At 44.1% G+C, this 21,314-nt stretch overlaps 2 protein-coding genes across 2 annotated transcripts; one reads left to right on the top strand and one right to left on the bottom strand.

Moving 5' to 3' along the window:
- The first annotated feature begins 127 nt into the window (after positions 1–127).
- On the top strand, positions 128–2,253 carry cox20 (cytochrome c oxidase assembly factor COX20). Its single transcript, XM_008295464.1, has 4 exons — positions 128–296; positions 1,251–1,365; positions 1,634–1,697; positions 1,833–2,253. The coding sequence occupies exons 1-4, from the start codon at positions 264–266 to the stop codon at positions 1,975–1,977; spliced, it is 357 nt and encodes a 118-aa protein (XP_008293686.1). The 5' UTR covers positions 128–263; the 3' UTR covers positions 1,978–2,253.
- A 2,459-nt stretch (positions 2,254–4,712) lies between these two features.
- On the bottom strand, positions 4,713–14,142 carry LOC103367441 (high-affinity choline transporter 1-like). The gene is made up of 8 exons (XM_008295463.1): positions 13,957–14,142; positions 13,269–13,382; positions 11,043–11,198; positions 10,055–10,203; positions 8,721–8,864; positions 8,050–8,203; positions 7,224–7,441; positions 4,713–7,130 (listed from the first exon to the last, which is right to left on the bottom strand). The coding sequence occupies exons 1-8, from the start codon at positions 14,138–14,140 to the stop codon at positions 6,579–6,581; spliced, it is 1,671 nt and encodes a 556-aa protein (XP_008293685.1). The 5' UTR covers positions 14,141–14,142; the 3' UTR covers positions 4,713–6,578.
- Positions 14,143–21,314: the final 7,172 nt, after the last annotated feature.

Here is a 21,314-nt window from a genome sequence, read left to right as displayed (position 1 = left end):
GCAACTAGTAAACATAATTCAGTGCTATTTTAACTTTTATTTAAATGTCTTTTTCTAAAACAGTAAAATAATTTTTCCTGCGTACGTGGGAACCATCTTTTTTCATCGCCTCGTTTAGAGTCGGCGATAAATACCGGACGGACCCATCCGGCAGGTAATGCGCATGCGCAAGGGCAATGCACTTACGAAAAATGATTATATAGGTTATTTTTTAAGATATATTGAGTTTAACCTTCACAGAAGGAGACAAACACGGAGAGACGATGGCAGGAGAAGAGGAGCAGAGTCGAGATAAGGTAAAGATTTAATGTAGATTTACGTTCAAAAAGGAAATACAGTGAAACATCCTGCTAGCTTCCAGGTTTCAGAAGGTCAACAACTGCACTGAACGATAGTCAATGGTTAAACTGTTTAATCAGGTTTTTATTTTTTGTTTTTAGATAAAGCATCGCCGTCTTACTTCAGTCATTTTACCGTTAAAAGCTGAGTAACACGGAAAACAGACTTGTAGCTACATTACAAACTTGTTTGTTTCTGAGTTGTGTGTTTATTTAGAGATGACAAACTCTGGGCTCATTTAACTTCACAAGAATTACCGATATTTGAAGTTACCGTGAGCTAAAGATATGCAATGTTACCAGATTGAGATTTTAATTGATCAGTCAGTGAAGCCAGCTAGCTAGAGAATGGATACCCTCCATCAGTCATGGTCGCCTCGTACCAGACTGACGCTCGAAAATGTGATATTTAAAGGTTAACCGGCGAACAAACACGAAACTCACATCAAAGGGAGTAGTGAAGAGATTTTCTTAAACAGTATATCATTCTTAAGAATTCGGCCTAGAAAATATCCGCCAAGACACCTGAGATTTCTGTAGAACATGAATCTGTCTCCGTGGCCTTACTTATCAAGCTGCAGATGTTTAGGATTCAAGTGTGACGTGGAGCTGAAACCACAACCTGCATGAGTCCGTGATTACCAGGATTTATTTACATCCAGTGCTCAATTATGAAGACATATTTAGTGTCACGATTTAAGGATTTATTGTTGTTATGCACATAAAACTGCCATCAACACATTCCTGTTCAGTGGAAAATATTGTTGTGGTTGCATCGTTCCTAATGCGCACAGTGTTACGTCAGGCCTACAAAGTACACTACAGGCTTGATGTTAAATAAGTCTGACTAAAGGAAATAAGTCAGGAGTCTTTGTGGGGCTCTAACATCTACTTCTGTTTGTTCATCTTCAGGGTTTCAGGTTGATGGGGATCCTGGATGTCCAGAGAACTCCATGTGCCAGAGAGGCCATCCTGCATGGAGCTGGAGGCTCACTGGCTGCTGGCCTGCTCTACTTCCTGGCTACCAGTGAGTCTTATTTGAGTCTGTCACTATTTAAAGTGTCACTTGGCACCTAAAATATAGATCTCAGAAAATGCCAAATCATTTTATTTTTATACAGGTTATCACAGTACAATCATTTGTGTAAAACCTTTGGGTGTTTCTAAACATTAGCATAACTCTGTGTTATATGAACCTAACTTTAATGAAGAAAATCATTAGTTCTCTGGTATTTATCTGCTACGTGTGCATGTGTATCTAAACTCTGAACACCACTCTGTCTTCTTGTCCTCAGGTCGGGTTAAGAGGTCTTTCGACGTAGGATTTGCAGGTTTTATGGTCACCACGCTTGGGTCCTGGTAGGTCTGATGGACCATTGCCTTCTACTTGCATTTTGTGACGTATTGACCTGACCTGGTTTTCTCAGCGTTTGCTCGTTCCCTCTCCAATTTGTTGTGTTTCTAACAGAAACACTCTCTTGTCTCCTCCTCCAGGTTCTACTGCAGGATGAACAACGCTAAACTACGTGTGCAGCAGAGGTTTATACAGGAAGGCTTGAAGAACAAGGTGGTGTACGAAGGAACTGTTCGAGACCCCACAAACAAGCCGAATCCAGAGACGCCTTCAGGCCCCTCGTGACCTCCAGCAGTGCTGCTCCTGCTTTCCCATAAAGGATTTAGAGGACAGGAGAGGACGCTGTCGGGGTAAACTGACCGAACTTATTTGGACTGTACACATCATGGATATGGATATTGTTTTTGTTGTTGTTTGTTGTCGTGATGTCGAGGAACTCAGCCCGCTGTTTGAAAAAAGCCTTTCCTCTCAGTTGAGTGACAGATCTTTGTGTTCCCAGAATGTCAAGCTGCTCGTACTGTGCATTCTACTCTTAAATTAATAATAAAACAATCTTTTACATTTGCTGGTTTTTGAATGCTCCATCAAGTGCTGACCAGGTTGAATTCACTAAAACCATGTGATGCCCAAGATCCTTTAATCTAATTGACTCTTTTCTTCCATCTACACATCAACAGATGTTTTGTAGCACCACATAGAGGCATGTAGGGTTTAAAACATCTGCTGTGTCGCTGTAAATCTGAACTGCTTGCATGCAACTTTATTGTTTTGTTTTTTTTTAAAGCACTTTCAAAAGGTGATGATTGTGATAAACTTGTGTTATTGTACTTTAGAAGTCACTAAAAATGGCAAAGAAAAGGATGAAGTAACACCTGGAGCTGCCTCAGTCAGTCCTGACGTCCTGCAGAGAGGAGGGCAGCAGGTTTTATTCTTCAGTGTTTAATCATCCCTTCAACTCACAAATAAGTCTTGAATTTACAGAATAAACTGAATGACACAGATGTGAATTAACTTACTCTGGCCATTCCTTTAGTTCTTTTTTCACAATTTAATTTCCCACATATTTAACTTTTACAAAAAAAATACAACAATCCAAGAAGTTTATCAGTTATTCCAAGCAGAGATCAGTAGGAACCAGAAGAAGAGGAGGATCTACTAAAAGAAGCTGCAGACAGACTCCAGGTAGGAGATCATAACAACTACGTCTTACTTTATGTGGTTTATCTCTGAATCAGCATCACGGTGAAGGTGTCCTGCTGTCCTTCTACTACACTTAACTGATTAATGCCAGAACACTTGGCTGCTGTTGGGTCACTGTGGATGGAACGTTGTTTTACTGTGTGTGAGCTGATGTTGCTGCGTGAACGCTGCATGTTTGAAACGCTTCACAGGACCGCTGCTGTTGTACAACCAGTCGGCCAGCAGGTGTCACTACAAGCAACCTGTGAGTATTTTCTGCATAAACTGCAAAACCGGTGCAGCATCATGTTTAGCTGAAGCATGTGGCACGTCTAAAATAATCCCCCCGAAGACATAAGATGAGGCAGATCACATCAAACTATCTGGATGGAGATATTAGAACCTGTGGTCGCTGAAGCCCACGTGTTTCTGCTAACAGCTCAAACTGCTCCACGAAAGATCTATTTTATTAGTTTACATGAGAGAAGAAAAAAAATAAGAAAAACTTTATAAAGATTTTCTGCTTGTTTGGGAACAATTTGCTGGTGCAGTAAGAATTTGTGCGTTTAGTGTTGTGACCAAAGCATTTCACTTTCTCTTAACGTTGCTTTTTCTACATAAACTCAAACTTTATGCAGGAAAAGTGCTGCAGGACTGTTTAGCTCCACAGCTGATGCTTATACGTGATTATATTTGATCACTTTTGTGTTCTTGTTCTGATTTTAAACTATTAGTTGACCAGCATGTGGGTTTTTTTCACAGCCAGAAGTGTTTACTAGACACTCAGGAAGACCTACAGCTGATCTTTAAAACTAATATGTTCAATATGTTTGCAATAAGAATCTCAAAAAGAATTAGATCAACACAACATTTTGCTTTTCCCGTTTATCCTGCAGTTTGGGCGGGACGCTGCTCCACAACACAGACTGAATCAAACTATGGGTCCATCAGTAGGTGTTGTTTTCAGAACCAGAACAGATGTTTTAGACAAACAGGACGGATCAGATCCTGGAGACTGATATATGCAGTATCAAAACCATTTAGAACAACAACACAACACGCTGCTTAAATGCATTTGTTTATTTATGTTTTACATATTTTAACTAAAGGAAACTTTTTTTTTTTAAACATTGATCCTGCAGTTTTTATAGGCTATGACTGGTAACCAATCAGACGGCGCGGTGGGCGGCTGGAGAACACAGAGTGACCACAGACGGAGGCAGGCATCAGAACCAAAGCAGCACGTTGTTCAATCAGTCCAATCTGTTATGACGATCAGCCACACATCATGAAACATTAAACCTCTCAGCTCAGCGCGGGGGAAAACAGCTCGACTTTGATTTCTGGTTGAACAGCAGAGAGGCTGAGGTGAACTAACACAGACAGAGGAGCCTCTATGACACTGGAGGTGGACAGCAGGAGTATTGGCATGTTGCATTAATCCAGCACATCACCGTCACTATCTGCTGCTTCATGCTTCTCATTCTGAACTTCATCGCCAACTTATCCATGAGAGGACAAAGCGAGCAGCCGTGTGTCCTTCTGACAGCAACACTTGCTGGCGTGGTCTTATTATAGAAGACCTTTATCTGAGCGTCCTGTGGGCTGATTGTTCCACCAGAGCTGTTGGCACACGCTCAAGTCAGGAGCGAGATGTCACCTCATGCCATGTAGTCCCGCGCTGATATATGGCTCCTGGGCTCTGACACGGACATCAGGGAGGGACAGTCCGGACATCTGTCATTGTCCCGGCATGCCACGCAGCCCCGTGTGGGATTATCGAGCACGGCGCGGTTATTTCTGTGTGTCGTGTTACAGCAAAGCTCGCAGGACACGTGAAGTCAGGTGAAGCATCTTGGGCTGGAGCCAAGTGTTTAATTCTAACATTGTTTTCTTTTTTTTTCTTTACATCCATGTTCGGCTACATTTCAGACATATTATTCACAAGATTCATTGTATTTGAAGCCATCTTAATTATTTCAGTTAAACAGTAACCCATTAAGTGATTATTTATACAAGCAGTCAGTAGAGAAGAGTGTTCTGTTTTTTTTTTTTGTTTGTTTTTTGTTTTTTTTAAGCAGCACATCTATAATATTGTCCAAGTGCTTAAAGGGAAGTTCCAGCATTTAACCTCTTGTCCTTGTTTCTGTCATCACATCAGAGAGTTTTGGGATGCAGACACCAAGAAAAGTCGTAAATCCTGATGGTTTTTCAGGATTCGTGGTCAATTGATCATTACAGGAGAGAGATGGTTGCCGCTCTGATAATCAACCCTCACATCCATCCAGATTCTAGATATTTCACTCTGATATTTTAGGAAAACTTGGGAAAAAATTCCCTCAGCTTTGCTTAGTTTTTGTCATTTTAAACTCAAAATACAAGCGCAGGGCGTCTGTAGCTGCAGCTCGACTGTGTTAGAATGATGTCCTCGTGTAGTCATGATGTCGTTTTTTACAAATAACATCATCTATCACGACATCTCTCCATCCTAATGCTGTTTTTGTGCCTTAAACTATAATTTCCGGTTAATTAAATACTAGAACTTCCCTTTAACGTCTAACATAATCCTTGGTGAGTTTCTAAAGAAGTGAGAAAGCACTTGTAAAAAGACACATCACTGAGCGGCTGCTGCATTCCGAGTGCAAGAAACCACACTGACCACAGCCTCGACGAGAAATCTGAAAGAATAGTAAAAAGAAAACACAACAATAATGCCCGAGTGTAGAAAAGAAGGAAAGTAAATGGCAGAAACAGTGGGTTTATTTTAAATTAACTACGTGATTGCAAATTTTAGGCTCACCGAAGCGCCTTTTGCTTTCATGTGGGCTGTTTTTGTTGAAGCCAGAGTACAGAATAATTAAATTGGCCTTCAAAGCATGAAAGAGCAGGTCAGTGGGCTGTCGGTTAACATTCATGTGTTTGGCAGTTGTGCAGCACGTTGGCAGTATGAACCAAACTACTGGTCCTGCGTCGGTTTCAACATACGTTACTGTTCTGAAACGCTGAAGCCTGAACTGGAGGCAGGACTGAAGCAGAGTGGGCGGATTCCCTCATGAGCACAGCTGCCAGAGTCTCCGTGTTAGAAGGCATCTTTTAAGATTCGACATTTAGGAGAATTCAGTCGAAAGTGGGTCCTATTTGTGTTTTTTGGTCCTGATCCTAATCCGTATCCTCACATCGTATTTCACTGTATTTGTTTTTTTGTTCATGCTTTCCAGTTGAGCTGAGCCTGCGTTAACATGAGTCATTTAAGTTGCGGAAAGACTGCACACCACAGGTTATTATTTTATCGTTTACAATCAAGTTTTCTATATTGTTATATATAATACGTGGTAGTGACGCTTTGAGAAGCCCTCCGTCTTCTCTGTGATGACAAAATATTGAAATTAAGGTTCAGTATTCAACCAAACATCAGCACCTCTAACTCTAACCTGCAAACTGAGCGTCTGGCCGGAGCGGCGGGGGTCCATTGTCTCATCCGACAACACTTGAAAGCATCACTGCTGCATAAAATTGCAGAGAAACTGCTAAGCTCTTATAACCAAGAGCATAGGTGAGATGTTCTTCCATTTATGCTGCATATAAAAATATACAAAAAATTCAAAATATACTGTACTATAATTAAAAGTGTCTCATTATTTGTTTTTTTGCTTTTTTAACATAACAAAGTAATGTGAAATGTATAAAAATGTTACTTCAAATGAGGTTTAACATGTCAGTTCTAGCATTGGTTCGCACACTTCATCGTTCTCGTTTTGTTCTTTCAAGTCCTGGTCCTTGAAGTCGGATTTGGCGCCACCCCGTGTTTGTGTTGAATACTGAGCTTTTACATTGAAAACATCCCACTTCTCAGGAATCAGGCCTCTGTTGAACAGAACCGACGCCAGGTAGGAGAACAGCAAGATGGCCGCCACGGCAGAGAGCATGCAGATGGTCCTGATGGGAGAGCGCTGGACGTACACGCCCTTCACCAGAGTGCATCCTGGGAATTTGAGAATGGGCGGTATCCCGAGCAGCGGCTCGCCGCACAGCACCCTGAGCAGGATGCCGACGGTGCAGCCCAGCACCGCCCCGTAGCCGTTGGAGATCCTGAAGAAGAGGACGCAGACGAGCTGAGGTAGCATGAGGGTGTAGGTGAGGTCGGAGCGCAGCATCCAGATCATCAGGACGCTGTTGTCCATGAAGGTGAGAGACGTCCCGGCCAGGCCCACCACCACCACCGAGACCCGGATCACCCACTGGATCTCCTGCTCGGACGCCTGCCGGCAGGACAAACCACCGTCGGGGTGAGCAGCAGTTTAACTTCTATTCAGCAATTAAATAAACGTGTAAAACCTCTTCCTCCTCCTCACCTGTGTCCTCAGGATGTTCTTGTAGATGTTGGAGGTGAAGATGGAGGCCGCGGACAGTAAAGCCGAGTCGGTGGAGGACATCACGGCGGCCGCCACCGCCCCGATGCCGATGATGGAGATGTAGGTGGGGGTGAGGTGCTGCAGGGCGATGGGCAGGATGAGTCCCGTCTCCCCACGTTCCACAGGAGACGGAGAACCGTAAGAGGTCAGGTTCCAGTCTGAGGAACAAGAAACACGCATCAGTGACGACAAACAAACACAACATGCTTCTTTTGTCCTGAATGAGGCGACTGATGATCACAGTAACGACTCATTCAGTCATCTAATGGATGGAAACGTTTCTATTTAAGCCCCAAAGGGAAAATCTGAAGTGATGTGAAGCTTTAGAAATCAGTTCTTAGACCACCTGATAAGTTTTATCTTAGTGGTTAAATAATCACAGCATCTTCTAAAAGACACAGAGTCTGATAATAACTCAACACACACAGTTAATGTTTGTTTAAACATATAAGGAAACTGTAAAAATGTTCAAATTCACACTAGATGGCTGAAACTATCGTTGAGTTACCAAGTCAGCAGAAACTAAATTATTACTCAACAACGTCTTGAGAAGAAGACTGCCAAATGACAAGAAGAAGCAGCCATCTTTACCTAAACAGGAAACCAAACTGAAAGCGAAAGAGTTGTTGCTAACTGGCCTGGAATCAGCGGAACAGCGTCCATGCAACATTAGGAACAAACACTCAGTGTGGTTCCACCAAGAACCGCAGAAAACAGCGGTCACAGTGGTCTAATGAACGTTTAAATCTCTGTTCCTGAACCGTACTCGTCGATGCAGCTGCTGCTCCCAGGAGTATCGGTGGGATTCCCAACGTGGGTACGATGAACGCGGCGGCGAAGCAGGTGATCTTGGCCGTGGTGGAGGAGGCGGCCGACAGCGTCCTCTGGTGGAAGTTCTGCAGACCCAAGTTTCCCAAACCCTTGGAAGGAAAGCGGGAACAAAAGGTAAGAAAAACAAGACGCTTGGGGATGTTACTTCATCACAGCGGGCTGTATCTCTTGGCAAACGAAAGGCTGAAAACTGGAGCAGCTCGAATATCCTGAAACCTTCCACCTCCTGAGGAGTTCTCAGGCACGCTGGGAATATACTCCTTAGATCTCCTCCACACAAAACGTATTAATAAACCGAGCGAAACCTTTGGACACAGTGTCACGAGTGGTTCAGCTGTCTTTTTTAGCAACCACCTCAAGTGCAGGAATTCACATTTCTGCAGAATCTGTGCAAACACGAGAGCCTGAGAGAAGAATCACAATGTACTGATCAAAGACAAAACGGCATCATCTGCAAAAGCTCAGAGACGCCAAAGACACAGTCTGCGCTGGAACTTGATTTAATAGAACGACGAGGACGCCTGGTTGTCATCCTCCAACAAGCTTCGTCCTAAATCAGATTTAATGTCGTTGTGATATTAGATTTTCTGGTTTTCTTGCACTCACCAGGAGCAGAAAGTTATCAATCCACCTCCAGGCTCTGTCGGCCTCCAGAGTGCCGACCCACGGAGACTGGTAGGTTCTGTTGTAGGCCGTCTCAGTGATGTCCAGGACAGCCGGGTTGATCAGGGTGAAGGGGACACACAGCCACTGCAACACAAGGCGCTCACATTCAGCAAACACCAGGAAAGTTCATTTAAACGTATTCTTCACTCAGCTGTCCGGCTTCCTCATAGATGCCAACATGTCCGCCGTGTTTCTCTGCAGCTCAGGGTGCTGATATCCGAGTGTCCGAATTCTCAGTTTGCTGCTTCATGAATTATTGAGTGCTGTTATTTATGGACATGCATGTATATGTAGTGAAGAGCAGCCAGAGAAGTGGCTCATTTCACAGGCAGCAGCTGAGAAAACAGCGTCTGCTGCCTCCAACTGCAGCAGAAGTGGAAGACACAGTTTACTGTCGGTAAACTAAACCAGCAAATATCACCCGACGTTAGCGCACCGTTAGCCATCAGAAGCTAATGTTTACACAGGATTGTAAAAGGCTGTAAAAGCACAACTGATTTGCAAACTTTTCATCTGTAAAATACAGAAAATTGTCAGTTACACAGTCTAAGTATGTGGGCAATTAGCCTAGCTTAGCATAAACACAAAGGCCCAGTGAGGATCTCTAGAGCTTAAAAATGCGCCTCCGAAGCTCGCTAGTTAACCCTGGAAGCTATTTAAAAATGACAAATTGCAGTTGAACCCTTCAGACGTTCATTCACTGTGTGACGCTGCAGCTCTGAGCTCAGACATGACAGCGTGCAGCATGACTCAGCGATAACGCCATAAATCAGGACAACACAGCAACGAGCACAGATTGTTTTTTGTTTGGTTCATTCTACCAACAGATCGGCTCGTTACAGATAATTAGTTCATCAGGAAGTTAAAAATACACACACAAGAAAATGTTTTTTCTTTTTCAGATAAATGGCGTCATTTTGAATTAAAAACAACAAAAAGAGATAGCACGCGTTTCAAACGTGCCGGCGGGTTTTGAGGTTGACGGAGGGTTTCTTGGGGGCAGTAACGTCGTTGGAGATGCTGCATAGTTGGCAGAAGAATCAACTGTTTCTCTGCATGTAAGTCCAGCTGTAAACGGTTGGTTTTTCACATTTCTGTTTACGATTTTCCAAACAAGGAACGACATGTTCACAAGTTTTAACGTTGCTGTTTCATTCATTCCTGATGCTAAGCTAGGCTAAAGCAAAAAACAAACAAACTGTATTTCCCAAAATGTTGAACTATGGACGACAGTCATGGAGTGAAACAAGGAAAGAGGAAGAGCAGACACCCACCAGGCTGATGAAGATGAGGATGAGCTGGATGATGTCCGTGTAGGCCACCGAGTAGAGGCCTCCCAGCAGGGTGTAGGTGATGGCGACGGCGGCGGAGATCCAGATGCTCACCGTGTAGGACAGGTCCAGGATCACGCTCATGGTAACGCCTGTCAAACACACACATTAGTGCCTTATACACACACCTCCAGACACCTGACCAGAGATTGGTCGGATTGTCTGACTCACAGAAATTAAGACGGACGTGTATAAAGGAATGAGTTTCTACAGATAAAGTCTTTAAAATGAAACATCGAGACAAAAAGTAGCATCACGTTCAGATGTGTTTAGAGTTTGGTTTGAAAATGTCGAGTAGTTTTCTCATTTTGTCCACTGGATGTGAACATTTGTGCAGAGCGGCTGATGCTTCCTCTGATTATGTGCATGTCATGTCATTAAAAATGTAGCGTGGTGCATCGCTGCCTGGATGTAAAGCCTCAGAAGCTGCTCTTATGTGGACGTTTCAGTGACAAACTCTTTCATGTGCACATTGTTGTGAGGCAGTCTGAGGTGGAGCAGAAACATAAAAGGAGTGTGTAGTGATGCTGCTGCTGCACACAACTAAACGACAGCTTGTATTTCACTTAGAAAGCTGAAAGCAGCACAAAACAGCATTTTAAAGTACAGTCCAGGAGCTGCACATGTAGGCTAGACTAAGTCTGAAGCGATAAGAGGCCTCGGCGGCGGCTGACTGTGACCATGCAGCCAGTTTGTTTACCCTCATATACGTCTGAGAGCCGTCACCCGCTGCGGGTTGTTGGTGTGATTTAAGCCCTCGCTCCCCCGATGGAGCTATTTCAGACCGGCCGTACAGTATAGACAAAGGCTTGTGTTTCACTCAGCGCCTCGGCAAAGAGCTGCGATCAACAGCTGCTCCGCTGCCGGGATCAACCAGGATCACAGACACACACTCGCTCACTGGAGGTGTTGCATATAGAAACATTCTTACCTAATCCTATGAGTGTCCCTGTCACCCACATAATCTCCGATACAAGCGAAGCCAGCGACAGAGCGGCTGTCGGTACTTTTCCGTATTTGATCTGGAAAGGATCCATCATGGTCACGTATTTGTTGTTCCTCATGGGCTCGGCGAAGAAGAGGCCACCTCAAAGACAGAAGAAAGATTTAGACCTGTGTGCTAAATATACTGCTCCCCGAGGCGTTGCTCAGGCTCTGAGTTAGAAAACACTTCAATGAGACGTCTGATTTCACTGTTCTCCCTTCAGGTGTGATAATGAGGATGTTCTGCAGCAAAATGCTCATTAGAGTCGATTAAACACTGATTTATCTCATTAAATGTTAAAATTACAGGCTGGTGACTGGAAAAAAAAAAAACCTTTCAAATGTACAGTAACAGTAAAAGAAAAGAAGTGTGGGTGTGCATTCAGGAGGCTTTAACAGGATCAATCTTTTGTTTCTCATGTGGCTTTCACGTGGAGAAGGAATGCTGTTTTTCTCTGCTAATCTGCACAAATAAGGAAACTTGTGCAACCTGTTATGTTTCCTTCCATCAAAAAAAAAAACCATCATAAAACCCCGAATGCTGAAGTTCACCCTCAGGCATCTGTTCAGACTCTTGGCTTTGACGTTCTGTGAAGTTCAGTAAAACTCTGGGGAACATTTACAGTACGTGGTGCTGTATGGGAAGAAGACATCATCTCCCGCCTCACCTTCCTATAACGAATTCCTACGTTTCCCAGGAGACCTTCATGCAGTTTCAGGAGAAGGAGAAGTAATAATCCTGATCTCCAGCGAACATGCAGCGAGAACAATAGTAACAGAGAGTTTCTCTACAATGAGTGACTGATTTCTGTTCAAAACGAGCTGCGCTTTGAGGTAAATTAAAGGCTGACAGAGCAGCACAAAGCCTGACAAGCTGAGCACGAAGCCCCCTAAGTCGGCGACAACGCGGAGGATAAATGATTTTAATTAAGGCTACAACCATCCAGCTATTGCTGAAGGAAACTATTTACAGCCCGCTTGAATGTCAGCGACAGAAACTCCTCGACTGAGCTTGAAGTCGCTCTCCAATAACTCCTTCCTGTGTCTCAAAGTGACACATTTCTGAGTTTTTCCATTAAAACAATCCCTTTGTGCTGAAAACAGCTCCTATGCCTCCGTTTACTGGGCAGAGAAATGTGCAGCGTCATTGTATTTCTAACTTAAAGTCGTGTGCAATGCCCGTATGGTCCACAACCAGAGGACTCTGCACACGGAAGAATGTTCTCTTTACGTTCTACTCATGTTCCCTACATGTTTGCAGCATCCTCGTTGCTGCTTTAACTGCAAATTACCCCACTGTGGGATCACTGAAGGCTTATCTTGACTGTGAGCTCCTCTGCCTCTCGAGCACACCAGCTCACCTACAGCTCGGCTCAAACTACTTTAGGTTACACAGCTGTAATGCTGGAGTGATTTAGTCGGACATGTTGGAGCCGGAAATCGATTCTGAAGAAGAGTAATGATAGAAAACGCTCCAATCTGCAGCCTGACAGGATTAGTCCTGCAGGTCTGAGTGTTGAAACCTCGCCTGTCGTAGTTCTGCTGCGGTTTCAGGGTGGATACTCGGCGTATGCGTTCGCTGCTTGTTGTGCTCATTAAAAATCCATATGGACGAGGTACCGAAACATAATTTTTACCAGACTGCGGTTAAGAATCTACTGTAAACTGGCAGCTTTCCAGCGTCGGAGTCAGACACCAGAGGACTGTAAAATCACCTTGACGTCTTTCATTAGTGCTGTTGTTGGGCTACAACATCTGTTTTCCAGTCGAGGGTCTTTACTGTCCAGCTGCTCTCACGGCAGGCTGGATAAAAATCTGATTTCAGATGGAGATTAGCGCGCTGCAGCAGCTATATGGCTCCTAGCAGCCTCGTCCTTGTCTTGGTGGTTCTATATGAGTTATGGTACACTTTAATTCAGTGCTGGCATGATGTCTGGCTGCTGTCCTTGTGTCTGACTCCAGCCATGTGTCCGCCTGTCAGAGGACACTCATTACTCATGGTGTCAGAAGAGGCTGTTGTAAAAAAAATGGGAAATTACAAGCAGCAGAATCCTTGTTCTTCTCTAAATCCGTCCGAGCTCGCCTGTTTTCTTGAATGTGCCACAGTATGAACAGAGAGCGGTGACCCTGAAGTGCTCTTCAGCTCCACCGGTAATTATTTTAAAAGCCTCACCGATGATGAAGCACATGGTGGCAGCTATGGGCATCACGGCCCAGATCAGGCCCATGGACGGGTTGTACACTGCCTCCGCCGTGCCCACGATGAAGCCACCTCCAACCCACGTAGCTGCATGACACACACATTACATACATACAGTGATTCACACACAGAGCAGGAAGGGAGGAAGCTGCTGCTGCTGCAACCTGATCTGTGAACACAAACCAGCCTGTCTACTGTAACTTTAATAGCAGATTAAATTTAAATGGGGCTGGTGGAAATAACTGTAAATTTAATGACCAATTATTTTAAAGCGCCCATGTTGGGGCGTCACGTGACGAGGCATTATTATAAAATGGTTTTAAAAAAAACATAACGCGGATAAAAGCCAATTAGAACATGAATATGGACTCTGGTTGGCTCAAAATGCGTAATTTGGCACCTCGGGATTGGTCAAAAGGAGAACAAAACCGCCCCAGAAACACGTGCATCTCTCATTTTTAGCGCATATTATTTAATTTTATTTGAGAACAAATGAGATTCCGAGCCGAGAAATCGCGTTGCATAATTCGCAAATCGCTCAAAATCTGAATATGTGGAACAGAAAACCGCAGCAGCAGACGGTGAAAATCACCCCCACACACAGAAAACACGGAGAGCAGCGAGTCCCTGTTGTCCTTGGCTCATTAGCGCAGTTACTCGCCTGTCATGGTGAAGATGCCGACCACCAGGTTAATGCCCCGGTTGCCCAGCAGAGCCATCTCCGTTTTGTCCCCGTGGCCCTTCTTGGCCTCCTTCTTGGACTTGATGGAGGCCCAGATGCCGATGCCGAGCACCAGCAGGTAGAAGAGCATCATGACGCTCACTCCGGGGATGTTGAGAGCCATGATGGAGCCGCAGGACTGAAGGACTGAGCGTGTGTCGGGCTGCCGGGATGATACAACACATCCCTCCCTGCTGCTGCTGCTGCTGCTGCATGAGCCGCTAATGGAGAGCAGCTCCCGAAGCGCAGCGGCGGCGGCGGCGGCGGCCGGTACTGCAGCGGCGGCGGCGGCGGCGAGTCAAGGTGAAACACGCACATAGGCACGGAGTCGCTCCGTTAGAATAAACCCTTCCATTAATGTGCAGATGCAACCTCATGAATAAACCGGTTTCCTTCCAATTATGATCAGATATCAGCAATTACGCGCGTCTTTTACGCATTTATGGCCGCAGTGTGGAAACACCGCAGGTCTGCCTTAATGGTAGAGTCCAACGTTCCCGCGCTGCGTTCAAACTGGCTGCACATGCATGAGAGCAAAACAGCAAATAATGCCACAGTTTACGGTTTTAAACCACAGAGTCTCCCCCAACATGTGAGGAATGCAGCCTGAGTTCATATTAAATACATCTGAAGCTACAAAGATGAATAAATGTCTCATGAGATGAACAGATGTGGCTCTGAAAGCCTGAAACACACGATTGAACCAGTAAATACAGATATATGTGTAATTCTTTGAGATTTCGGACCTTCCTGCACAGTCCGTAGTGTTGTCTCACTTCAAGAACAGGTTTTTAAAATTAATTCAATACGTGTAAAATGGATCAGATGTAAACAGAAATAATTCCAGAGGCACATGAATTAAATGGTTAAATAAAGAGGCTTCACTTTCAAAAAGACTTTTTTCAAAGGACTACTTTTTAAGATTTTACACAATTACTGGACAAATACATGATAAATATTCCTCTGAGGAGAATAAATATGTCTCTGAAATCCTTAAATACATGATTGAATCAATAAATACAGATGTAAAATTTATTTATTTTTATTTTCTTTGGACGTTTCTGCACAACTTATACAGTTGTCTCACTTAAATGACAGAATTATTTTTTTTATTAATTTACTATAAATTGATCAATATTTAGCTAGATGAGACACAAAATAGAAATAATTCCTCAAATAAATAAATGAAATAATTAGATAAATAGGTTTTATTGTTAAAAAAGATTTTACATGACTGGACAAATATTTTGCTCATCCTTGAAACTCCTGCTCAGCTGAATTAACATCCTGAATAAATGTTTTGCTCTTCTACAGCGAGCCAGCTGCACAGATGCTTTGGTTGATGAGAAATTCTAGTGTTGCTGCATTAACTTACACAAAACACACTCAGCAAACCGTAATTTAAAGAAATATATATACTAGACAAATAATATTACATAAAATAGAACAGAAAAGAGATTTAGAAGATAATAAGACAGAAATAAACCTTGAAATAAATAAATGAGCCAATAAACGTAAGAGTTAAATATGTTTTTATTTAGAAAAAAATAAATTCAAAGGACTACTTAGGAAATAATTTTCACATTCTGCACAAGCTGTACGTCTGTCTAAAAAACAATATTAAAAAAAAAAAAATACTATATAAAGTCTCTGATATTGTAGATTTGACCTTTTTTTTTTAAAATCCTTCTTTAAATCTTCTACTTGTCGCCTGTTATTCTTATTTCATAGCCATACCGATTGATTTCACAGTGATATCTGTTTATTGAAGTATTTATTTATTCACTTAATATTAAACAAAATGTCGCTCCATGAGCAGCTGCTGCTTGTCATTAACATTCATCCAGATAAACAGGGTGAGCTTTTATTACGTTGATGATGATATGTTTTATCCCCAGATTAGCTGCTGCTCATCATTCCTCTGAACTGTACACACCAAACAAGGCTACAGTCACTTATCACATTTTTCTACAACAGGAAGTGCAATAACAACAATAAATAGGGTAAAAGTCTCATCCACAGGTCTATCTGCTGCCCGGTCCGGACGTTTCAGCTGCATCTCCTGTTCTTCATCTGCAGACAGAGTTTGTTTGGAGGGAAAACCATCTTTGAACAGAGCCAAGGTTTTGAATTTCCCCCCGTAGGCTTATACAACCACCTGCTATCGAGTCAACAGAGTTCACAGCAGGACACGGGAGCCGAAGCAGCGCTGGCGAGATGCAGCGGAAAGCTTTGGAAAAACCCCGATAAGTGAACCTCGGACCTCACGGTTAATGCTAATATTATTTCACAGAGCAATACGAACAGGAAAACATACATCCAAAACACTACCAGTGGATAATTAAATAAAGAAATGCTCATTTTCAGGCCCCCATGTGCTTTTTAATATAATATTTATGAACAACTTGAAGCAATACGTCAACAGTATGCTAGATATTCTCACTATTTCCCTGCTGTAATCATACAAACACACTTTTTGATGACTTTCTAGTGAAACCTGTGGTATGTTAATGAACAGTTCTTCTTCTTCTTGACCGTATTTCTTCATTTCCACAGACTGGTTGACTTTACAAAGTGCAGAGGCTGTAGAGCTGCTGCCTCTTCGCCGGCACATAAATATCCTGCATCAATAGTCCTGAGACTAGAAAAGCAACTTTAAGACGTATGAGTCTGAGAAAACGGCATTACCGAAAAATAATAGACCCTTTTCTTTTTTTAATGCTTTGAAAAGCACATTTCAGGACATTTAATCTGCAGGATTTATTTTGCCAGCAGGTCACGCCGACCACAGCGCCACCAGAACCATGCTGTTCTTCCCATGATGCACAGCAGCATGCCTGGGCCCCCTCGCAGGAACAATAGCTGAGCTCACAGTATCTCCGAGCATCCTGCCGCTCGCAGGTCAACTGTAGCATGACCCGAACACATCGCTTGTAAAGGCGGCCTGAAAGGAGCCGAGGGGGGCCCAACGGATTCCCAAGTTCCTCTCGCGGCTCGGGGGCGACCCTTTCATATGTTCTCTTACGTGAATGGCCGACGTCCTCGCCATTCATCGGCACAGTATGAGCGCTGTCAGAGAAATTTTTCGCATGCGGTTGATTCATTATTCACCGCGACGGCGCGATTACATCCGACAAATTAAACTAATATTGGGCTTTTATTAAATATCAGATATCAGAAAGTCAGAGTTCTCGCCAGTTCATGCCTGTAAACAATCGCTGTTCCATAATATCCCCACTCACCGCTGGACAGGATCTAAGTTCACATTAATTTGTCCATCCCAAGATGAGAATATGTGCTAATTAAACAAAATGTATGGTAAGAGGTGACAGTAACCTAAATATCCTGCTATCTGTTTGCAGGTTCGCCGGAGTGACCCTGACTTTCGCAGCTCAAATGTGATTAATTTTCCATATGGTCCTAATTGTCATCCATACTGATGGATTGCTGATGTATATTTGCAGGTGTATATTTAGTCTGCTATGTACTCTATGTTCCAGGAAACGTCCGAGTGACTGAGCGACACCGTGGACCAGACAGACAGCTGTGAATCTACGCTCTTCAGCGGACAAAGTTTTCTTCAGTCTCCCTTTAATCCAGGAAGTTTGGATTCAACATCCCGACTCGCTTTCCTCAAGCCGCACTCAGAGCTGACAGCTGCCCAGTCCAGCCTCAGTCTGGCTCCTCTGGTTCAGTCCGGGTTCAGGGTCTTGCTCAAGGGTACCTTGGGGGCCGTCTCTGGATTCATCTATTTAACGTCGCCACAGGAAACGGCGTTCAGCGATTCAGCTGTCAAACGCCGAAGCTGACACCTTCGGTCCTCGAGCAGCCGGATGCCACACTCAGTCCGCTATCACATTCTCCAGATTACAAAGTGCTTAAGATTACAAACCAGCATCCCGGGGGCGGTTTAAAGTGTTTCCCAACTTTGGGTTTTCACTTGGAGTCATCAGATTTTTTCAGACTTAGAGTAACTGTAGATAAAGTAGAGCTTAAAGCCGCCTGGTGGAGATTTCTGTTGACATCACGTGTTCCTACCAACATGCTGCTCTTCAGGCCGAACACATGCGTCACGTTTTCTTCTGTATAAACACTCAGGAAGCTGTAACCGGCTGTCACTGATGTTTGCTGGCAGGCAGCCTTCCTCTGAAGGTCCAGTGCTCCATGTAGCTTTAAATGTTGGAAACATCTTTAAACTCTGACTTTTCAACCATTTCATCGCTGACATCACAGTTTTTAAATGATGTGAGCTTCATCGTACACCCATCAGCTGCATGAACACCACTGCTGAGCTGGTGATGGGATCGCTCCTGTAGAGGAGTCAGAGTCCGGCGGCAGGTGAACAGTCAGACCTGGAAGTGTTGAAGCAGGAACAATGAGCAGCATGAAGATGTGACAGGACGAGACAGGCTGGATGGGTCCCAGCAGGTCTGGTGGTGGGCGGACTGATCCAAAGCATCGCTACCACGTTGGTATCGGCTCAGTACTTACACCATGGAACCGATACTTAGGTTTCAGTTTCTCTTGTCTACGTTCAGCAAACGTTACATTGTGGTTGTGCAAACAACGCTCCTCTCGTTCACTTCTCTTTTCTCGCTCACGTCTCTCCTCTCGTCTCCTCACGTCTCTCCTCTTTCTCACTTCTCTCCTCTCTCACAAAACTAATTAACCCTTTCAACACCGCAGCCCGCTGTACCGGTCTGCTGCTTTGATCCCATCCACCCTGCGGCCCGGTACAGAGGCTCCGCTACACGGCGACTTTCTGTTGCATTCATTCTGATTTTCTATCAGTGGGAATCCCTGCATGTGGACAAGAGATTCAGTCATGACATAATTATGCAAATAGTAACAATAATGATAACAACTATAATAATAATAGTAATAATAATGAGAGTAATAATAATAATAATAATAACAATAATAATAACTGCATACAGCGTTCTCTCCAGCGTCATACCAGAGTACCGACCCGTCACGCTGCTGCCTGAAAAAATTTGCTGCAAATTGGGCCGATATGTGGGACTGTAGCGGGAAAATATTTAACAACAAGCGCAGATGGAGTTTCACTACCGTCGACTTCGCTACTAACGCTGCTATTCGCTAGCATATTCACTGCTAACTGTTAATCACCACCAATGACTGTTTACTGTTCTACATGTAAGTAGAAAAGCTGCTTTTGTGAGTGTAAAGTTCTGGTGTGAGTAATACTGGGGCCAAAGAAGTGACAAACCTTTGCCTGGTGCTATATTTTAACCTGTTTTCACCTGTTAATGTGACCAATCAACCAGCCACAAAGTGTTACTCAGGTACTGCCTTAGTTTAACTGTCTTTGCTTGCCTGATGTCACTAAACCTTCTAGAAGTCTCTGTCGTGGTGCTCCTCTACTAGCTAATCTCCCACAATGCTCTCTGCCTGCCAGCTGGATGTGCCCACCTCCCCTGGTGGCACAGCAAGGGGCAGCTTATCGAGGAAATGGTGTCTGGTGTGTTTAGACTGGACCGGGAGCAAAGAGAAACTCGTTCTGGACGTCCCTGGTTACAAACAGCGGAAACACAGCAGCCGACCTGGCATCAGGGTCACGAGCACTCAAGGCTCAGCGGTGAGTGTGTGAAAGGAGGTGTGGTGTGAAATGGTTTGAGGAGCATGACGAGGACTTGGAGACCTCCACATGTCCCAGATCTGATTCCGAATCAGATTGAGCGTCTGTGGGATGTGCTGGAAATATAAGTTTGATTCATGGAGGCTCCAAATCCCAATTTCTGGACATTCTGGAAATGTCTTGAAACCACAGGACACCTTCACAGTCTGTGGAGTCCAGGACTCAGTGGGTCAGAGCTGTTCTGGTGGTGAAACCAAATCAGTCACTTGGTTTTAATGTTGTGGACGATATAGTGCTGCAGCAACAGGGAGACGTCAACAGTAGCAGCACTAATAATAGAACCAGGAGTAGTATTTACATTATGATAAGCACAGTGGAGAATCTGATCAGTAACATTTAAAGAATGATCTACTCATTTAACATGGTCCTTCTACCAAAGTGGGAGGACTCGTGAAAGACGAATGATGGTTCAGGTCAAAGCAGAAAGACCTCCTGACCTCCAGCACGGGTTGCGCTCCAAAAATGGCCAAAGCAACATTTCCCATGACACGTATTTTTGTTCGAGCCTTCCTGCCTGATAGTGTTTGACGGCGACTGGGAACTCGGAAGTTCACTTGTTTGACTTAGTAACGCTTGTTTCTCAACTCCAACTTCTGCATTTTACTTCATTCCCCAAACAGACGCCGCGACTTGAAACATATCAGCATCGCTCATGTTTGCTCAGGTTATCACAAAACGCAGAGTTTAGCATCAGCCGCACCTGAAGTGCATTTGATCTGGTGTGTGTCCGAGCAGCCTTTGTTCTACGTATGTTCAACAGATGTGCTGAAATACACGATCAGAGCAGCTAAACTGTATCATGCAGGAGACTAAGACTGAGACATGAACAGAAGTTAGAGATAACTGATCACATGAGCAGCTGTGATGAGGTTGGCTGATTCCGTCCCTGGCAGCAGCCGTTCTGCTGACCTCAGCGTTCAGATAACAGGATGTACCAAAAACAAAGATTGTCAAAGTCAACAAAAGCCTCCGAAGACGATCACATGTTGTGGCGACGGGAGGAGAGACCCAAGTGATCGTCAGACTCGACCTGTGACGCACGTTTGGCAGCGTGAAAAGTCCTTTTTCAGTTTGTATGTTCTGGAACAGCTCGGCTGACCTCGAGGCCGGCTCGGTGTGTCGCCGGCTGCCCTCTGTGGAGAAACATAAATGTACATGTGGGCTGAAGATCACAGGCTCCACTTATCAGATGCGCTGTGATGATTTGGAGTCAGATTCACCACATTCTGTTCTCAGTGTGAACATTTCAGCTTTTTATAGCTGAAAACAAACCTCGAGGCAGACGTGTAGCTTTTCCCTTTTTTATGTCCTTCATGGTCAAACATGATGCAACTTTACGTCATCATCGGGGTTATTTTAAGTCCTCTTTCATAAATTCAAGTGTAAAATCAATGAGGCGCCCCTTTAAAAAGGGGCGACGCAAACACGCAGGAATGAAGTTGAGATAAAGTTCCCCGCAATACATCGACTTCAGTCTTTCATGCAAATCTTTGTTTCCCACATTATCGCCAAAACAGACGGATGCATGTAAACCGACGGAGGATGTTCAGCTCATCCAGGCCTCATTCAAAGCAGCCGGCTGAGCTGGGTGCAGATAAGGAGGCTGCAGCAGTAAAAGGTTTCCTGGAGAGGATTATGA

Source organism: Stegastes partitus, unplaced genomic scaffold (assembly GCF_000690725.1).
Source record: "Stegastes partitus isolate 25-593 unplaced genomic scaffold, Stegastes_partitus-1.0.2 Scaffold1050, whole genome shotgun sequence".
NCBI classification, from domain to species: Eukaryota; Metazoa; Chordata; class Actinopteri; family Pomacentridae; genus Stegastes; species Stegastes partitus.
Note: the sequence above shows the minus strand (reverse complement) of the source record. Positions and strands in the feature narration are given on the sequence as shown.

What these genes read in the sequence shown, in the direction of transcription:
- cox20 (XM_008295464.1), top strand. Translation starts at nt 264, where the DNA reads ATGGCAGGAGAAGAGGAGCAGAGTCGAGATAAG. An exon ending in GCTCTACTTCCTGGCTACCA is followed by an intron (nt 1,366 to 1,633) that starts GTGAGTCTTATT and finishes TCTTGTCCTCAG; the next exon opens with GTCGGGTTAAGAGGTCTTTC. An exon ending in GTCACCACGCTTGGGTCCTG is followed by an intron (nt 1,698 to 1,832) that starts GTAGGTCTGATG and finishes CTCCTCCTCCAG; the next exon opens with GTTCTACTGCAGGATGAACA.
- LOC103367441 (XM_008295463.1), bottom strand. Translation starts at nt 14,140, where the DNA reads ATGGCTCTCAACATCCCCGGAGTGAGCGTCATGATGCTCTTCTACCTG. An exon ending in CACCATGTGCTTCATCATCG is followed by an intron (nt 11,199 to 13,268) that starts GTGAGGCTTTTA and finishes TCTGTCTTTGAG; the next exon opens with GTGGCCTCTTCTTCGCCGAG. An exon ending in AGCAGCAGCTGCATCGACGA is followed by an intron (nt 7,442 to 8,049) that starts GTACGGTTCAGG and finishes CTTGTTCCTCAG; the next exon opens with ACTGGAACCTGACCTCTTAC.